The sequence below is a fragment of the Gymnodraco acuticeps genome, unplaced genomic scaffold (assembly GCF_902827175.1).
Source record: "Gymnodraco acuticeps unplaced genomic scaffold, fGymAcu1.1, whole genome shotgun sequence".
Classification (NCBI taxonomy): Eukaryota; Metazoa; Chordata; class Actinopteri; order Perciformes; family Bathydraconidae; genus Gymnodraco; species Gymnodraco acuticeps.
Window position 1 is genome coordinate 227,774 of NW_022991739.1, and position 19,979 is coordinate 247,752.

General features: G+C 40.8%; 1 protein-coding gene across 1 annotated transcript; it reads right to left on the reverse strand.

The window, feature by feature from the left end:
* Positions 1-3,025: 3,025 nt before the first annotated feature.
* On the reverse strand, positions 3,026-19,009 carry tfap2d (transcription factor AP-2 delta (activating enhancer binding protein 2 delta)). Its single transcript, XM_034199123.1, has 8 exons — positions 18,823-19,009; positions 17,706-18,224; positions 13,697-13,757; positions 7,469-7,634; positions 5,458-5,576; positions 5,183-5,324; positions 4,347-4,460; positions 3,026-3,477 (listed from the first exon to the last, which is right to left on the reverse strand). Exons 1-8 carry the CDS (start codon positions 18,859-18,861, stop codon positions 3,261-3,263), a joined length of 1,377 nt encoding a protein of 458 aa, XP_034055014.1. The 5' UTR covers positions 18,862-19,009; the 3' UTR covers positions 3,026-3,260.
* Positions 19,010-19,979: the final 970 nt, after the last annotated feature.

Below are 19,979 nucleotides of genomic sequence, written 5' to 3' on the forward strand. Positions count from 1 at the left end.
ACGATTTTAATGTTAACGTTTGTTGAAAAAGCTAGACATCCATTGCTTTAGATTTAAGAGATGGGTTTGGATAAGGATGTTTGAATAAGTAAAACCCTGAAACAATACAGAGGCACTACGGTGCTGCTTCTTGTGATAGAAAACCTGGATTTGGTAAATAAACTCTAGGTCACATGTGTCAAACTCGAGGCCCGGGGGCCAAATCAGGCCTTTGGTGGATTTAATTTCAGCCCGCAGGATAATTTCTAATTACTATTAGATCTGGGCTGCCGGTATATTGCAAGCACACCTTCACTCCATCCTGAGGGTCTCCTCAGCTCAGAGCCTGAGCCCAAACATTGATGAACTTGCACCCAAGATGAGATGCCAAGTATCTGAGCTAGCATCACAGAGCAGCACACTGAGTCTACATGGATGTTTCCTTCTGCACTTTCTCTCATGACAACAGGGCATGTTTGGTTTTCTCTTTGAGGGAAATAGTTTTGTTGAAGCTGTTGTTGGCCTGTGGAAAAATGTAATCATAAGAAATGACTCTTAGCTGCAGATAGAGCCATAAGAAATGAATGCAACTGATTATTTAATGTTTAATGTTGTTTTTAAAGGCAATAATTTAAGCTTAGTTAGTTCCAGGTTTAATATGTGCAATAAGTTCATTTCAATAAGTTGTGCAATAAACATTGAACCAGTCCGGCCCTCCACTAGCACCCATTTCTTTATGTTGGCCCACTGTGTGTTTGAGTTTGACCCCCCTGCTCTAAGTAGATCAGTTATTAAACAATATTGCATATTCATAGAAGGGAAATGAACAAAACGGGGCCATCAGTTCATCATTGGATAAGGTTTCCAGTAAGCTTTTAGTCCCTAAAGTTTCAGAACATAGTGAGAAATCCCTTTTACCAAAAGCAGAGGTGATATTGTCACATTGCTTGTTTTGTCCAAACAGCCAAGAAATGACTAATATTCAGTTTGCAGTGATGGATACCTCAGAGAAAAACGGTGAATGTGAGAAACCACAAACAGAGAATGGTGCTGATGATAGGTTTCTGCTTGATAAAGCACTTGTCAAAGGGTAATGTCAGCACAAAAGGCACATGTTGGCACTTATGCAAAGATGTGGTTGCATATCACAGTACTTGTTAGACTAAACGTTGGTTTTAACTGTTGCAGGTTTGCTTTGATCCCTTATGTTTCCTGATATGGAGAGAAACACTCTCATTGACAGAAATACTGCAGGTGTCAGTAAGTCTACACAAATCATTCTGTTGTAATTGTGATCATCCGAGTGTTGCTCTTATACAAATAAAAAAAACCTGCTATTTGTCACGATGCATTCCACATCAACAATGGCTCAGCTTTGTCCCAGCACCATAACACATTGACTGCATGTGTGTGTCTGTGGGATAACACCATCTGTCAAAAAGCAGACCAAACAATAACAGCATGACTGGGAACGCATACTGGCGTTGTGCACCCGTGTCACTTCCTGCCTTCACTTCCTCTCTCTTTGCTGCTATTACTCCTCCACCTCCACCTCCATTTGCATTGAGTCAGGGTGTCACTGTAAATGCATCCTGTCTGATTATGTATGTTTGTGTTGTGCGGTGAACGTGACCTCTTTTTAAATGAGGGGAATATTAAAGAGTGAACCGAGCCCGGATGGAGACGCCACGCAGCAGCAGCTCCCCTCTGTTTTATCATCACAAATAAATAAGCAGAAAATCTGACAGAAGTCGCTCAAACTAAAAGGAAACACACATGCTCGCATCTACAAAGGAGGCTTTTGAACTTTTGTGTGGGTAAAGCCTTTTTTCACAACATTAGAGAGAAACTGTGACTTTATCATTTGAACACTGTGAACTTGTATGGATCATTCACACACTGTGCCACCTTCTGTATGTTAAAGCATGCTGTGTGTGCGTGTATACCCGAGTGTGTGTGCGTGTGAGTGTGTGTGTGTGTGTGTGTGCGTGCGTGTGTGTGTGTGTGTGTAGTACATCATGAAACCAGAGTAAATAGTAGAACACGTAGCAACTGTCTTTATTGAACACCAGCATTTTTAGAAGGTAGGGATTTAACATATATATAGTTGAAAACCTACAAGAAAAGTAATTTAAATATTTATATATATTTTTACAAATGTTCATGAGCGAGTCAGAGAGCTTGTGTCGGCTAAACTTGCGATCTGGGGAGTGTACAAAGATAGACATGCACAGGGAAGAGGAACGACTGCAACCGCAGTCACCTGTTACAAAATGGCTGAGTTGGACCCTTCTTTCTTTCTCTCTCTCACTCTGTCTTTCTCACACACACGCACACACACACACACACACGCACACACACACACGCGCACACACACCACAGTGTAGCCTAACCCAGGCAATGGTGTCAGTCTCTGATCCAGAAACAGTGTCTGCCTCTCTGTCGCCCACATGTTAAACACACTGATTGATATGGCACTGATTGTACAACTCTCACAGGTACAGGGGTGTGTGCGCGTGTGTGTGTGTGTGTGTGTGTGTGTGTGTGTGTGTGTGTGTGTGTGTGTGTGTGTCTAAGGGTTATTTCTTTCAATTTAAACTGTTGAAGATGTTTGGGAAGTGATGAATTCAGTTCAGGAACCCAAAACGTTTTATGAAGAAAAAATATTTCTCTCAATTAAAAATTAACAATAAAAAATAAATTAAATGAACCTTCAAAGGACAGAAAAAGTGTTTCAGTTTTTATATTCAAGCAGAGAATGTGCACTTAAATTAGCTGGACTAAGTGTGTGTAGTGTGTGTTTAATGTTGTGTTGGCAGTCACCACCCCTGTCCTTGAAAACTGTGACGTCAGCATGTCCACGTTTACTTCCTGTTTACAGAATTAAGAAATCAACAAATAAAAAGTCTTGGATTAATCATAGCCGTCTCCATGGCATGACTCCTCCTTGTCACGACACACACACACACACACACACACACACACACACACACACACACACACACACACACACACACACACACACACACACACACACACACACACACACACACACACACACACACACACACATCAGGACTTCTTGTATGGGACAGTTCAGGTTAGTGTTACATTTCAAAATGAGATGAATAAATAATAATAATAAAAATGGTTAGTCCCACAGAAGAAGACACACGAGTTAACAAATCCTTTCTGACAATGCACCCTTACACACTCTCTCTCTCTCTCACACACACACTCCTAAATGCAGCGCTCCAAGGCACGGGGACGGTGGGAGTGGGCTACTCAGTCTTTTCTGTTTTCCCGTCTTTGCTCTGGGGCTCCGCTGTTTTCCGGAGCTGCGTCTTCTCTGAGCTGTTGTTGATCTGCTGGTCGTTGGGTCCGCTCGTCTTCCCGCCCAAGCTTTTGTCCAGGTAGTTGAGCATCTCACTCAGGACCGTCTGGAAGGTGCTGAGAGCGGCACAGACCGCCGGCGTCCCGAACCCGTGAGTGATCAGACTGTGAGGGGGGGGGGGGGGGAAACATGTCAGAACAATCACAGACTGTTGTTTCATTCAGGGGCACACACACAGAAACATGGAGTACAGTTTGGGTTTGCTCCTGAGCAGACTTCTTCTCTCTCAAACGTTCCTCTCCCTGCACTATGGAGCTTGTAATCCCCCTAAAAGAGTGTCTTTAATCAGGCTTACCCCTGTGAGAGCAGAGCTTTAATTGCCTGTGATGTTATAAATGTTTTACCACCATGTCTCTACAAAACAAATTGTAATTTTGAAACAGTTTTACCAAATGCTAGGCCGTAATAGACATCGATGAATCAACACGTGGCAATGTCCCCTATAAGTCCTTTACTTCCTCGCTTTACCTTCTCATTTGTGATCATTTGCTGCTTTTTGTTTATTTTACACGATAGTAAACTGATTATTTTTAGGTTGGGCAACGTTGGTGAGACACTGACAGACACCGTTTCAAAAGAACACTGTAATTCCTTCCTTTCAGTTTCTATTTGCTCAATAAAACACTTTTGAATGGCACACATCTTAATCCTGACTTAAATGCAATACTGTAGAAGAACAATAGTGCATAAATGAGGTTAGTCGAAACATAAACATTGACTATAAAATATCGATTTTAAAAATCAATTTTCCAATATCATACTGGTTTCTCCGCCCTCAGGCATGTTTCTGCAAAGCTAAATGTCACCTCTCGACTGCTGTTCAGTGTGTGTCTAACTGTGTTTCTACAAGCGAACTATAGACACTACATCTCCTCTCTATAGGTTTGTAATCTGCGACGGGTCACGTTGTAGATCTGCCAAATTACAAACTGCCCAATCTTAGGTGACTCCAGATTGGAAGCTTGTGTGTTACCTGAAGTGTGTGAGGTGTCTCTGGATGTCCAATTCAAGGATGGTTGTCGGTCTGGACGAGCCCAGAGGAGAGCGGTCCTGGCTCAATAAGTCCTGGAACTCCTTACAGATTTGCCTGATGGAAGGAAGGAGGGAGGGAAGGAGGGAAGGAGGGATGGAGGGGTTACCATCTGTCCCCAACACAACAACTTGTTCCTGCTTCATTTAGGATCAACACAATGTGTAATTCCTCCCTGGAAACACTACAGGCAGGAGCTAGAAAGGTTCCATGCTGATCCAAAAACAAGGAAAACATTTGATACACAACATGATACAAAACATTCTGCAAAAGTTTGATTTCTTGGTCTGTCTTTTTGTATTTTGTTCAGTCTATAAATCCTCGATGGGAGGACTTTAGCTGGTACAGAGTGGGAGCTGTTTCCCTTCAGCACTTCCAGTAGCCACAGGCAACCGTTCTTGTTAGATTTCCTTAACAAACAAAAGCCTGATGGCAAGATGTTGCATTACATTGTCTTGAAATGCACAGTAGAGTTTATTACATGTTCTTTCTTTTGTCTGCCTCTCTTAAAGTCGATATTAATGTTGGTCGGAGCACTTTTTATCAAAGGTTTCCCTCAACGTAGACGGTTAGTAGTAGGATGACTACAACAACTATAGACTTGTAGACAAACGGAAAGTTAAATCTTCAACTTTTGACTTTTTAAACCGATAAAAACATCGTCATCAGGAGAGTTCAGAATTAAACGTACTTTTTCTTGACCAAAAGTAACAAAAGCAAACTATTTCAGTGTGTCTTAGCTACGTCATTCATGTTTTCATGAATATGTGTGTTTTTACTTTGTAGCCAGGACCATCTTCTTGCGTGCGCTGGTTTCTTTCGGCTCGCTGTGCTGCCTTGCCAAATGTTCCCCCACCGCCTTGCTGGGAAACTCTGTCTCGCAGGTGTAGCCGAAGTCCCTCGCCAGGTGGAGCGCCTCACCTGAGCACAAAACCGGGAGAAAGACTGATTAAACAAGGGCTGAAAGGATTGAATATGAAAACCTGGAACATATCTGAAGCTGTGAATAAGATATAGACGTTATTGGAAAGTATTTTAGGCACAAATCCCTTACCTTCCACCAGGGATGTGAGCAGTGTGACGTTGGCAGCTTTCCTCCGTCCGGCCGGCAGGTTGAGGCCCAAACGGTCTAATTTCTCACGAAGACACCGGCCTCCATTCTTAGACTTCGCTCTGTGGACAAAATGAAAACACCGGGACTACAACATCAGCTTAAACCCTTTCAAACGGTGCAATAAGGACAATGCTTAGGCTACATAACACTGCAATGCTCCAATCACTTAGTATTATATAGTGCTGGACGTTTTTAGCATGACCTGGTTAATAATAATCTCCATTTTGTTTTTATTGAGGCAACTGTCATAAAACCAATTTCCCCCTAGGATAAATAGTCCTGTTCTCATCCTGATTTCATGACATGACATATAAGACACAGATACGATCAGCAGGTAATGAAACCACGAACAAACCGTCGGTCCCCATTATCCTACAGAACAATATGTGTTTAATTAAGTCTTAGAAGAAGATAGATTTGCTTTGATTTGACAAAGCTATGAAATTAAAATCAAAGCGTGTGAAATTAAAACATGTCAACTCGTTATATATGAATTATGCTTTTTTTACACACGGATATGATGGCATGTCCCCCTGAGTTTCCTGCGTCACTGTTTGAGCATTTGAGTCTCTCTATACCCAATAATAGTCCCTGTCATTTCTTTATCTTTTTTAAGTGAGGTATTAAATCCATATGTGGTTACTTTCTGTCCGATAACACGCCTCAAAGATCCTTCTGGGATGTTTTGATTGAAATGACTGAGGTTTTTCTATCAATCTGTGACCAATCAAGAGAGAAACCTGCACACTTCAAACTCATGAACGTTGATTGTAATTTTCTGATAGACACGATCGATCCAGATCAACCCCTCTCTTTGCACATGTCTGTTCAGGCCTCATCTTGTAGTAAAGCAGCCATACTCTCTCTCCTCTTCCCCCCTTCCCTTTCTCTCCGCCTCATCAATAATACAGCGCTGGCAACTCTTGCTTTCCTCTGGTTCCTCTGATCCTGGCATGCTTTGGCCTGGTCTCGCCTCCCTCTCTCCCCCCTCTCTCCCTGGGCATGGCGGCGCGTGCAGCCCGGCCCCTCGCTCGCCCACAATAAGTCTTTGTGTGCGCTGCAGTATATCCTCTGTTTCATCTGAGGGCTCCAAAGACTCAGGCAGTGCTTTCCAATGCCCCCCCCCCCGCCAGATTTACGCTTTAAAAAACGGTTTTCACTTTTAAAATCCCCCTTTGTGTCACATACTCTTCAGTGACATTTTGTTACAGGACATACAGGGGGACCAAATAACAATAATAGTTTCAATGATCTCGTAGAATCCATATGAACAGCCCTGTGATGAATCTACATTTGTCATGAATTTGGCTTTTAATTTCTGATTTATTCTTTTAGTGTTGATGTTTATCGACCATTTCACTTGTACATGTTCACATTTGTACTCGTTCATAACCTGCAGCTGCAAAATAACACAAGTTTTTTTGTCTTACATGGCTTCAATATTTTTTGGAAAATACTATCAAATTGTGGACCAGGGATCAGTGGATTTATTGGGAGCAACTATATGCATTAACAACTTGTATGAAATGGTCTGCAGTAGGGTGCAATAAGTACTTTCTCTTAAAATTACTAAAATAGCTTCAAGTTCAAATATCGGTCCTCTCTCTAATCAATGTAGTTCCTATACAACCCTGTGGCTGAACAAGATGGATGCGATGTTCTTGAGGATGTGTGTCTCAAATAGGGATCAGTGTAGTTCTAAAGAAAGACTTTAGGACTCAAAGTACATTTTGAAATCCCCAAAGCTGTGAACAACTGAGTAAGGGTCTCTACAATCACAATGCAATGGTTCTATGGAGCTCCATGTTCACAATCAATGTACAATGTCATTAATCATTGTAGTTTAAATGTGTGTGTGTGTGTGTGTGTGTGTGTGTGTGTGTGTGTGTGTGTGTGTGTGTGTGTGTGTGTGTGTGTGTGTGTGTGTGTGTGTGTGTGTGTGTGTACTGACCTGCGCAGTATGCCGCCCAGTAGGGAGGCGTTCAGGCACTCTGGAGGGGACAGTCTTCTCTTCACCTCGGCGATGGTGACTTTGTACTTGGAGGTGGAGCTGAGAAGGGACAGGCGGCCCGGCACCGAGCAGAACAGATCTGTAGGGTTCACCACACACGTTCCCCCTGCACACAAACACAACACATAGCAATGTTAGACATGGAGGAAAAGGAATAGTTTAAGAAAGCAGAAATGTAAATAGTTGTCAGTTGAGTCACTTGATAAGGTTGCATTGTCACACAGCACACATTTCCTTTTACACAAACTATGTTGTCCACTTTTCTTGAACTAAGACAAACAGCCCCGTTTATCCCTATCATGTTGTTTTTTTTATACTAAAATTGGGTTTTCAACGATCAGGAAGTTTTTCATGGAACAGTGAATAATCACTTCGGTGTTGCTTTTGTAAAAGCTGACAGGAATCGTTGCAAAAATAACTGGCTGTGTGTTATTTTAACTAACAGCCACTATATTACATTGTGTTTCCCCTGCTATAAGAGTGAACACATGGTTGGCAGACGCATTTCTCTAATGAGGCTGAGTGTCAACAGACAAACAAACATGAAGCATTGCAGCACCACTCAACAGTGGAAACATTAAACAAAGAAAAGCTGTGAAGCGATCCAGCAGATGTAAAACCCTTCACTTGCTCGAGGTTGATAAAAGCTTTTTATAAATCATTGGTGAAATTGTGCGTTGCACCTATCCTGTACTACAGTTACCAATGATGGGTCAAAACATCATGAACAGGAATGCTAACCCACCTTATGACCACATTTTACTTTTCATTTTTAATAATAGTTTGTTTTAACATCGCACAGATTAAAACACGAGAAACATAAGTGCTATTTTGCAAAAGTTCCATTATGCCAATGACACTATGATATTTTCAGTAATACTGATTTTAAAGTCTATTAAAACATTGCAAAAATCCAGGTATTCTGATCAAACTCAAGTGCCTCCATGTGTGTCAATACTACACACACATCCATCAACAGCAGATAAGGATTACAACATTTAATTAGATATGGATCCGTAAAGTGTGAACATGCAAGGAGGATATTCTCAAGTGCAGATCATTTTAACAATAATAATAATAGATGTTTACTCCCTGAAAGAGCAACAAGCAAATGAGTGCAAAGCCAGAAGCAGTGCAAATATGATGGGACCTCATTGAGGGATACTTCATTCTGTAATAAATTCTGCAGTGATGAGAGGTTGCTGCAAGAGCATTTTTCTCTTATTTTGAGCATAGCTGCTTCCAGGTCTGTGCTGAATACAACCCCTCAAAATCAATGTAGACCTTGGAAAGCCTCCACTCATAGAAAATACATGTGCATTTTAGTCTAATGCATAAAAGTATGAATGTATCCTCAACCCTGAGGACTTTGGATTCGTACAAACTTTGTATCAGATCTCCCTTATTTGTAAAAAAGCAGCTATTGGAGGATATTCACAGTTACTTTCCCGGTGTCTTATAACATTAAAATGATTAATCAAACAAAGATATTTTTATATTAACAGCCTTTCTTTTGTCACAGGCAGTATGTTAATCCACATTTGTGTTTACACTGCCTCAAAAACCTGCCTCCAAACCCAAAACCCAAATTAAGGACGCGACCTATTTGATCTTTGCACATGAAAACCATGCATCTCCAAAATGTCTCCTTTTCAAGAGCTAAGAAAAACAACCCTCTTTTGAGCTTTGTAGAAATATATTTCACAGATAATCCAACTGATTTTAAAATGGTCTATGTATTTTAAGAAGCAGGTAAAGTCTTTTAACCCATTTGAAAACCCTGAATCCTTAAGTTTATCTGAAAACTGACCAAATATTTGAAGAAACACCTTTTTTTGCTGGACACGTGGCTTGTTCACAGCCTTTAAAGGCAACATATATATTATTCAAATCTGAATGTAACCCAATTTGATAGTAAAGGCACATTTGATCCATACAAGTCTAGTATCTTCAAACACCAGTGGTGAGATCAATGTGTTTTTCTCCTTTTCACTTGTTAAATATTACATTTATTACAATATAATATGTATATTTCTGTGTCAGCTCAATATTAGTCTGTATGTAAGAAAAGCCTGCTGTAATCTTCAATAAAAGCCTCCCTTCAATCACAAACCACCGGCTTGTGTTCTTGAGGCTTCTAAATGAACGATTGGTGTTGTGATGGTGAAGGCTCTCACATTATTAATTACACCTGAATCAGTGTAGCTGCATCCTTCTGGAATAAATCGACTGCTCTGCCTATTATTATTAAACTTTCACTTGAACTAATGTCCCAAGCAGCTGAAACGCAAGGTTTCTGTCTGATGTACTGTAGGCTATATTCTATTATTCATCTGCCTCATTATCAAATCTAACAGCAGGGTGTGTCGCTTTGTTATTAGGCCGTGCTGGATATGATGGAATGAAGAAAGGGAAGCCATTTAGGCCGAAAGAACAACGCTGCAGGCGAAGATTGGCTGCACACCCAATCTTTCCAGGCAATGTGGACAATTTGGCCACCGAGTAAGCCTTGTATATGAGCAAGTGTAACCTATATTCTTTGCTCTGTGAATCTATTATTTAGGTTCAGCAGAAATGCGCCAGTTTCTCTGGCCGCAGGAAGGCAGTCAGACAGAAACATGTCAGCCAGGTTCAGCACCACGGACAGCGACGTCCACCTTTCTGTTAAGCACCTCTTGTGCAGAAGTGGAGGAGTGATGACGTATTTGTGTAGACCCGACACGGAAGTTAGAATTGCAAGGGTTCCCTCAACAAAATACAATAGGATTTTTCCATTGTATTTCGGAATATTTCAGAACATAGGATATTAGGCATGATCACGGCACCTTTTGTTCAGCAAGATCATCTCCACATATTCACTCAGATGTTATCATTTTTCAAGCATAGGCCTAAATCCAATCGCTAGAAGTTAAAAGCTAACGTTGGGCTATAAACAACCTGCATTAAGGTCACATGACTTCATGTCACCACCGTTAAGCTAAAGGGCAGCTAATGTTTGACGTGAGGACGTTTGTTAATTTAGTTACTTGTGAGCTGCCATTTTTATGACGGATAAGCTTGAGAAATTCGTATTTACTGGCCTATTTTATGTCTATTTTAAACTTTTGAATCGAGACCCGGAAGTGGTTAAATGCAAACTAATTTCCGGGTTTTAGGACTCATTCCTGAACCTCTCTGTTGTGTGGCAACTATTGTACTCCAGCACTTTGTGCAAGGCAGTAAGGGAGTTTTGTTCACTATGGCATGCGTTAGATTGCAGGTCGAGGGGAATCCATTGATACTTTGGTTAACTCATATGTGTGCATGTATGTGTGCGAAGTCCGGCTCGTCTGTGTGTGACACAAACCCTGCAGACCTGTCTGTCAGACTCACGCGCTCTGACAGGGGCGCGCGCCTCTGAAAGCCGTGTGTTCACATCATATTAATTCCCCTAAAAATGTTTTGATTCAAAGTAGTTTGTATTTCATGTTGCCAAGGGCAATCGAAAAGAGCTATTGCCGGTATAGTGCAGTCAGTGGAGCGCGCGGGCCCAGAGGCGATAACGGTATTTAAACGGAGAGTAGCCTCGGGCTGCGGCGCGAGCGGCGGGCGGGATCACACGCGGAATCAAGCGCCTTTTACGAGTTTGCCACGAAAATTAAAGAAAAAGAGACACGGGCCAAATGTCATTCTCCTCATATTCTAACAACAATGTTTATAGCTCCAATTAAAAGCCCACCAATGTCTTTAACAGAATAGAAGATGCACATGCACGGGAGGTGGTGACGGGGGCGCGCCTGACAGATCTGCTTGATCTAAGAGAAGTGGTGTAAAGTAAATAGGTAGCCTACATTTACTCAAGTAGCCTACTTAAGTAGTTCTCTCAATTTTGAGAGAACTGTTCTTTATTTGAGTATTTCAATGTTTTGCTACTTTTTATTTCCCACTACAATTCAGAGGTTAACATTTCTGTAATATTTAGTTACTTTGCACAATTGGATTAATGATGTGAAATATAATCAACACTTAAATCAGACTTTAGTCATGGAGTAAATTCACAAGCTACCCTGCAGTACTCAAAGTCATTACAACTAGCTGCACCTTTAATGATCAATACTTATTATCAAAGGCTATGTATTAGTCTGAAATGTGCCAATCTGCATAATGAGTCATTTTACTTTTTGCACTATATTACTGTTATACTTTAAGTAGCATTTTGAATGCAGTAGCCTACTTTTGCTTGCAACAGAGTATACTTAAATACAAGATCTCCTTCTCCCACCTCTGTTTGAGCATGCTGTTATAAAGCTGAACTGGAAAAGGGGATAGAGGGGGGATGATTAAAAACACAGACGACTCCTCCTAAGTAGGATCCGCGTTTCTTGAGTGATTTTCTTTTGAAAAAGGTTATGTGAATATTCATGCCGCCAAAGCCGCAGTCAGAAAGAACAACATTAATATGATCTCGGCTGAATCCGGGGCCCCGCGCGGCATTAGCATATCAAAGCGTGCGCCCGAGGCGAGAGAAGCTATCGATACGGGAGCGCGAGGTAAAGCAAAGATTATTGGTTGTGATGGTTGCAGCGGCTGAGCTCAGGGCCAAATACGGCGCACCATTAACCGAAAGTGATAGCGAAGGGATTCCCGCGTCAATCCGAGAGAAAAGCCCCAACACCTAGAATGAGCTGATGAAAAATTAAACCCGAAACACAGCCTTCCTCTCTGTGAGGAAAAAAAACACACATAGTTTAAAATATCTATGGCTTTGATGGAGCTAAAAGATGGAATGGTAAACCCAGACTAGTGAGGAAATAGGCTGGCCTGATGTCTGAGTCCATCCATCTCTTAAAAGGCTTTATTGTACTGTATCTGGTTTAACAGTTAGCCTAAACAAGAAATAACAATTACAGCATTTAAGATTAACAATTATTCATGTTATCTGGTCTACATTACAACCCACAGATAAATACATAAGGAAAAAATAATAATATTTGCCCGAAGCTAAATGAACATTATGTGCAATCATTTACAAAATACATTATTGACCTATCATTTAATTTGTAGACCCTTTAGTTTGTTTAATGAAGCCTCATAGCCTTTTAGATATTATTTTCATTGTGTTTTTAAAACGATTAAAAATAGAACTTGTAGCAAACATAACACGGTTATTACTAGTATCCATGTTTTCCCATTTTTGCTATTAGGGGAGAGGTCATGAGCTGCAATGTTTGGGGATCATGGTGAATTTATGATCCGAAATAAGCATGCATTACAGAAACAGTGTGTTTTAATAAAAGACCAACCGTCAGTGCTCTGTTAATAGCCTACAGGTTTGACTTCAAACAGGAAGTGTCTGTTATCGTGCAGTAATGATATAATATGTCAAATGCACATCTGGTGAGAACTAGGTGTGCATTATAAAATCATACTATTTTTGTTTTTTGTGCACAATTTAATTTACCTGGAAAAAACGTAATAACATTTAGAGTGAAAGAGAGAGCTGGGAAAAGTGCTCAGATCTTTAAGTTAAAGTATAAGTACCAGAGTGTAATATTCTGTTACAATTCAAAGTCCATTCAAAATGTTACTCAAGTAAAAGTACAAAAGTATTGGCATTCAAGTATATTAAAAGTACCATTATGCAGAGTGGTCCATTTCAGGGTAGCCTGTGAATTTACTCCAGGTGTACTACAGTCTGATTTAAGTGTTGATTATATTTCACATAATTTATCTATATCTGTAAAGTAACTAAAGGTATTAAATAAATGTAGTGGAGTAAAGGTACATTTACCTCTGAATTGATCACAAAGTACCTCAACATTACCTATAAGTACAGTACTTGAGTAAATAATTTACACCACTGGAAGTGTCTGTTAGAATAATGCAAATAATAGTAAGTACACTATAAAATCATATTAAATCATGACTTTGTTGACATTTTAATTTCCTGGATATAAAACTCGATGACGTTTCAAGTGACTGATAAAATCCCAGTTGAGTGACAGTCCATTTCATAGTGGAAATGTGAAGCAGCGTGTTCAGTGTGTTGGTGTTTAAATGGAGCCGCTCCTCTAACATGTTGACAGCAGACAAGAGAGAGGAGCAGTTCCGCTTGTTTGTCTGTCTGCTCGCTGTCGTGTTGTGTTCACGGTCCTCAGGTACAACAATAGAGAGAGAATAAGCCCTTACCTCTCTGGATGACGCCCCCTCGGCCGTTCAGCACGAGCCCACACTGCGCTTCCACGGAGCCCTGCGGAGACACGCACTCATTAGCACAAGCCCAGGCAGGTGAAATCACTTCACCCAGATGTGTTTCACACCGCTGGAGCACAGGGTACCCAGCTGCTTCAGAAACACCTTGAATTAATGGGGTTTCTTTCGTTTTTCTTGCGAGATGTGATTCTTTCTGATAATCAATTCACCATCAAAATGTTTCCTCTAACAGAAACCTAATTCAGACCTATGAAATAAGGCTATTGATAATTGCAATGACAGAACAAAGAACACTATAATTTAAACATACATTTCTTGACATCAGCAGCTAAATAGGATAGTTTAATAATTATTCAGTATTATGTGTCCTGTCAGTGGTTCCTTATCATTGGCTTGTCTCCATTTAAACAGTACGTTCATTATTTACCCATCCCATTGTGATAATTTAAGCATGCATCAATGTATTAGAGTCAGTAATTCATAAGAACACATTGTGAATATACAAAACAAGCATTTTTGTGTAGCACAATATGATTCGACCCCTTTAGGGCTGCCCGAACCACAGGTTGTGAAACACTAACCCATTTAGATTAAGTTTGGTTATAAAAGCACATTTTACATTACATCCGCTAAAAAAACATTGGCCCTTTGAGCAATAGTCAGTGGTGAAAGCCTTTTTGTTAGAAAGTGAACGTCACTTAAGGCTTTGAGTAAAATTGAGGGCACAGTAAGATAAAGGATGCAGCTCACGGCTCACCGAAACGAGCTTAATTTGAAAGGCTTCAGGCTAAAAGCGAGGACAGCACACCTCGTCCAGACTGAGAATGAGCTTTAGTGTCTATAGAGTTTGGTTTCAGCCACCAACCTGTTGGGGATCACTATATAGCACACACCAAGACACACACACACAACACTATAACACTAACACACAACAAGCTGCCAATAGGAAGGGAAATAAATCTCATGAAGTCCCTGCATTTCCCTCATATGTAAAGTATTCAATATACAAATATGAATTGTGCTTGTTTCAACGGTTAAAAACTATTATTGCTTGTCATTTCTCTTCACTATAACTCCACAATATATAGGATGTACTCAGTAGTAAACAGGTTTCCATATATGCCCTGCATGTAACAAGCAACAAAAACGATACACACACAAGAAGCTGTATTAAGGCTTATAGGAGAAAGGGAAATGTCACATTAAATCACTACATTTTCCCCATTCATAAACGGAAAGACAATATTCAATATGGCTCTACAAATATACTGTAATGTGTCCTTATTTGACCAGTTAAAATCCATTATCTCTTGTCATTTCTCCTCACTCCATACAACATGTCTCAACCCTTTATTTATTCCCAAAGTAGTAAACAGGTTTCCCTGAATGTATGGAAACCTGTTACAGTCGCAATTTTGGTCCAGATCAGACTCGCGTGCTATCAACAATGTCATCAAGAAAGAAGAACACGCGCTTTTTATTCAGAAAACACTTAATCCCTCGTGCGAGCCTCGAGGCCTGGCCCACGCAGAAAGCCTGATTAAAATAAAAGTGAGAAAAGGGAGCTTGTTGTAGTTCTTTCTTAACCAGCTCCTGTTCCCTTTTCTTCTATTCCGAAGCTAAAGTGATTATAAAATCAATATACAAAACGCAGAGGTCTTGCATGAATTAGCTTAGTGACGGGAGAAAGGTGTGGCAGCTGCTTTTGTTCAGCATGAAAATCTCTTTAACGCTCAAACATGCGACCGAGCTGCACGAGACCATGGCCGCATCTGTTCCGTTCAGACATCCGCCTCGCGCGAGCTCAGGTTCACGAACCGGCTCTTTCTTTTTCTCAATAAAAGGGTCAAACCTGGGCTCTTTTCAAGTGCCATGCAGCTTATGAGATACATATGGTATTTGCGTTAACAATGATCAAGTGAGAGCCTTGAAATTAACATAAAATAACTTACTTTGTATCACTACTATTAACTTTAAACGGTTGCCTGATTTAACAAAACATATATTTACAGTAGATAAATTACATTTTTTTTATCGCGGAATTACCATTATTGAATTTCACATATTAAAAAAGTACATGAGAAATTGTGATAACATATACTAATGATAAATAAAATCATGCAGGCACAATTGTATTTCTTATACCTTGCAATCATATTTAAGAACAGTTCACGTTATTTTAATGTAATCATCCACAGTCTACACTACCACACCCTTTAAATAAAAATAAATAAATACATGAAGCTGAATAATGTTTGGAAAATTACAGAAAAAAACGAATGACATGTTGTGTTTTTTTATCACGGAATTTACATTATTTAATCTAACGTAGAAACCGTATTTAAAAAGTGCATGAGAAATAGTGATTAACAAATAACAAATTGTAATTCTCATAAATTGCCGCACTATTTAAGGACAATTTAATTTGTTTAAATGTAATCCTTCCACTTCCTTTAAATAAAGTAAACTAAATTAAAGAAAACTGAATTATTGTTAAAATAATAAAAACGTATTTTTATCGCCTTTAAAATATAATTGCTGTTATTATTTATACTAGGCTATATAAAAATAGTGTAAAAAACGTAGCGTAAATGACGTCTACACATTTCGATAACAGCGACTCTGTATCGAGCTGATCTGGAGTTGGTAAACAGTAAACGTGACGGAAATGATGTGTCGCTGTGTTAAAGTGTGTTTAACTAGAGACGTGTTTTAAGCAGCTCAGATGTCGCTGCATAAGCAACAAAGTTGATTGACGTTAAGTCGGTAATTGGATAAACTACGGTGCTTTATGGTGCTGCAGCAGGGCATTGTGCTCTGAACCCCGATCCGTTAATCCGCCCTTTACCGGAGAATAGAGCAACCAGCGGCTTTTCTCTGCCTCAGCAGACAGCCGGACACACACACTCACACATAAGCACACACACACAAGAGCCGTGCGATTCATCTCCACCATTTCTTTACATCGAAAAGAATTATGTAAAATATGGGTCCCGTGTGTTTCAGGGCAAAATAAAGGGTGGATTTCACAATGGGATTGTATAGACTGCCAGTCAATTAACCTTTAGAAAACAGGCCGTCCTTTCAGAGGCGCTGCGCCGGGTGCACTTGACATTTACTCAGCCTGTTGTACAGTCACGTTTGGTTTGGCAACAAAATCATCTCAAGATCCAACATTATTTACTCCAAAGTAGGACAGAGTGGGTAAAAAACTGCAGGCTAAGTGTAATGCCGCTTGGTCAGTGTCATAGACAGCAGACAGGAGAAGCAGACAGGCAGACAGACAGACATCTGGCACTGTCTTTCTGTTCAATATTTGGGAATTGCTGTTTGCTGGGGGGGAAGAGGGGGGTTCAATAGTAGGCCAGTGGGGCAGGGATACTGGGTCTTGTAAGGGTTTGTATTTTATCATATCTCATGGAGTAGTGTTAATAAACCAGTGAAATGCAATGGTAAGAGTGTGTACAATGAGGTGTTGATATGAGCATGGGCGGTTCTAACAACTGTAACACTGAGCTTGGGCCCCCCTGTGGCCCCCCTCAAAAATAATACATATGATAATGCAATTTGGGAAGTTTTGCAGCTATACTCTAACTTGGGCCAAATATAACAGGAATGGGGTGTAATTAAATACATTGAAACTAAGTTACTGTGAGTACTCCTGTCACTAACACTAACAAATATTAAGAAATACAATATTTGGCTGCAACAATAGGCTATGTCTTACCCTAAACTGCATTTAGGTTGATGGTAAAGTAAATCAAGTAACTACAATTGCAACTATGCCCCTGACACCAATAATGCTATTTTATATTTGTTGTGTGCTATGACTTTATGAACTGAGTTTAAATCTTGAACACTGTCTTTGTCTCCCTTGTCCTCTCATTCAATATTTCCCCCGGCAGTAAAACGTGTCTAGGACCGTCATTGGATGTGAGGCCTGGAGGTGGTGTGTGTGTGTGTGTATTATCGGACAGAGTGTTACCTGCATATCTTCTGACCCGGACGATGAGAGCCCCAGGCCGCCGGCGGGCAGCAGCCTCTGGTCCGCGTGGTGCATACCGACGCCGTAGGCCTGGGAGCCGTGTGACGTCATCAGCGATAGGTCGTGGCGCCGATACGCGTCGAGACAGCCGAGCTCGCGCCGCTGCTGCTCGTCCAGGCACGAGGACTTGAGGGCCGAGCGAGCATTGTGCAGGTTGATGAAGTCCGCGGGCTCTCCGTGGTGGATCTGCTGGTAGTACTGGCCCGAGTGCAGCGGGTTGAGCCCGTAGGCCTCCGGGGCCACGGCCGGGTGGGAGTGCTGGAACTCATAGTGGAAGGACTGGTGGTGCAGGGGCGTGTACTGGTGGTTCGCGGAGAAGTAGGGCGAGGCGAACTCCGTGCCCGCGGGCGCCGGGTAGGTGAGCGGGGAGGAGGAGGAGTAGGCGACCGAGGAGTTGGCCACGGACTCCAGGCACCCGAGCTGCATGAGTCGGTAGCTGTTTGATCCGTCGTGACGTATCTACAAGATAATAAAGAGACGGGGAGATATATGAGCCGCGTGTCATTTAGCATCAGCCGTGGTGTCTCCTCTCGCTGCCTCCCAAAACACACGCAAAAACACAACTCACACACTCAAAGCGTTTTTTTTTTCTCCACTTTAAACCACCTGAAGGAGATGTCATTTCCACACGCCCGGGAGGGGAACACGGCAACAGGAGCCATCGGTATTTTTCCCCTCTCCCTTTGGCATGCCTGTCACTCTCCTTGCAGCGTTTTAAAAGGCGTGCTGTTATATATTATTATTATTACCGAGCTGCTGGCAAATGTACTGTCCCTGCTCTCTCGCTCATTGTGGATGGGAGGTAAGCAGAGTGAACCGCCCTAAAATGTTCTAATCACACTGTTATCTGCTTCCACACACATAATAAAAAGTCCCGTTTTTACCGGTTGCTGCACTGAGATGAACGACTAATTTCTCCCATGCATTTAATTATTTTATCCAGTAATTCAAGTAAGCGAGGATATCCTAATGCGTGCGTAATTCTAAACCAAACAATATGTATTCTTCCACACACCTGCTATAATTTCAGTTATAAGTAATTCAATTATTAGCCTACCTCTGCGTCGTGGACAAGTCCGGGGAAGGTCGCTGACATTGTGTTTTTTCTCCAAAGTAGCCCCGTTTTTTTTTTCTCCGCTCTCTGGTCCGGTCGAATGGTAATAATAAAAAACGCGTTAAAATCCTCAAGAAGCAAGAGAAATGGAAAAGTCCCCCTCGCCTGCTCTCGGTATCGGCAGAAAGCAGGAGCGTCTCCCCTCTGCACGGACGGGGCTGGCTCACGGATTTTGTACTTGCAGGGTATTTCTCGGCTGATGTCGTAGGTCCCTTGGTAATATAGAAGTTTTGAAAATTAAGCATCAGCACTGAGGAATGGGAGGACAATAGACGGAGCGGAGCATCCCAGGAGACAAGGAATAAATATTGTATCTTCGCTTTAATAAGGAACCGAGTGCTTCTTTCAACATTTTCTAAACGCTTTTTGTGGACATTTTCCCTTTTTGACCCATTTGTTTTTTCCACAAGACTCGCTTTCGACGTGTTATTGTTTTTTGTTTTATTCACATCGGCTATGTTGATTTTACAAAAAAATGTTTACGGATTTTCAACGGAAATGTAAGTTTGCTTTGAAATATTATAGCGTTATTTTTGACAAATAGCAACAGGATAAAACGGCATTTTCGTTTGTTTTCAGAACAATCTTGAGATGGATTTATTTATCTTCGATGGGGCATTTTCTTTAGAAACGGTTTGTTTTCGATGCTTTCTGCATGCCTTAGATTCATTTGAATTTGTACTGTTTTATGTCATTTTTTATTCAATGGTTTTATTCCATAATGAAATATTTACAAATGTATGCTTCACATTTCCAGTAGGGATTTATTCGATGTTACCACAACGGATCTATTAATAAGATAGCATTCTATATTGAGTTTATTAATCAAAAGGGCTTCAGTTAAAAACCTTTATATACAGTGTATTATGACTTAGATGTATTTTATGTGCAAATGTGCTCAAATATTAATCAACGCTGCTTTTTTTTTCGTTTTAGTTATTTGTTACTCTTGCTTTGAATATATATAGACTATTTATTTTTATTTTTTTCATGGGGGGAGGGGGTTACTATGAGTGTTGCCTTTGTGAAAAGAGACCTTTTTATTTATTTTCAAATCAGCATGTTATGTGTATGTGTGACTGAAAGAAACGTGCGAGGTT

Bases quoted from the DNA above. Each gene is read 5' to 3' on its own strand.
- tfap2d (XM_034199123.1), bottom strand. From the start codon at position 18,861: ATGTCAGCGACCTTCCCCGGACTTGTCCACGACGCAGAG. The intron at 18,225-18,822 runs GTAGGCTAATAA...ATTATCTTGTAG, and splicing joins GACTTGTCCACGACGCAGAG to ATACGTCACGACGGATCAAA. The intron at 13,758-17,705 runs GTAACACTCTGT...GTGTCTCCGCAG, and splicing joins CCGGGTCAGAAGATATGCAG to GGCTCCGTGGAAGCGCAGTG.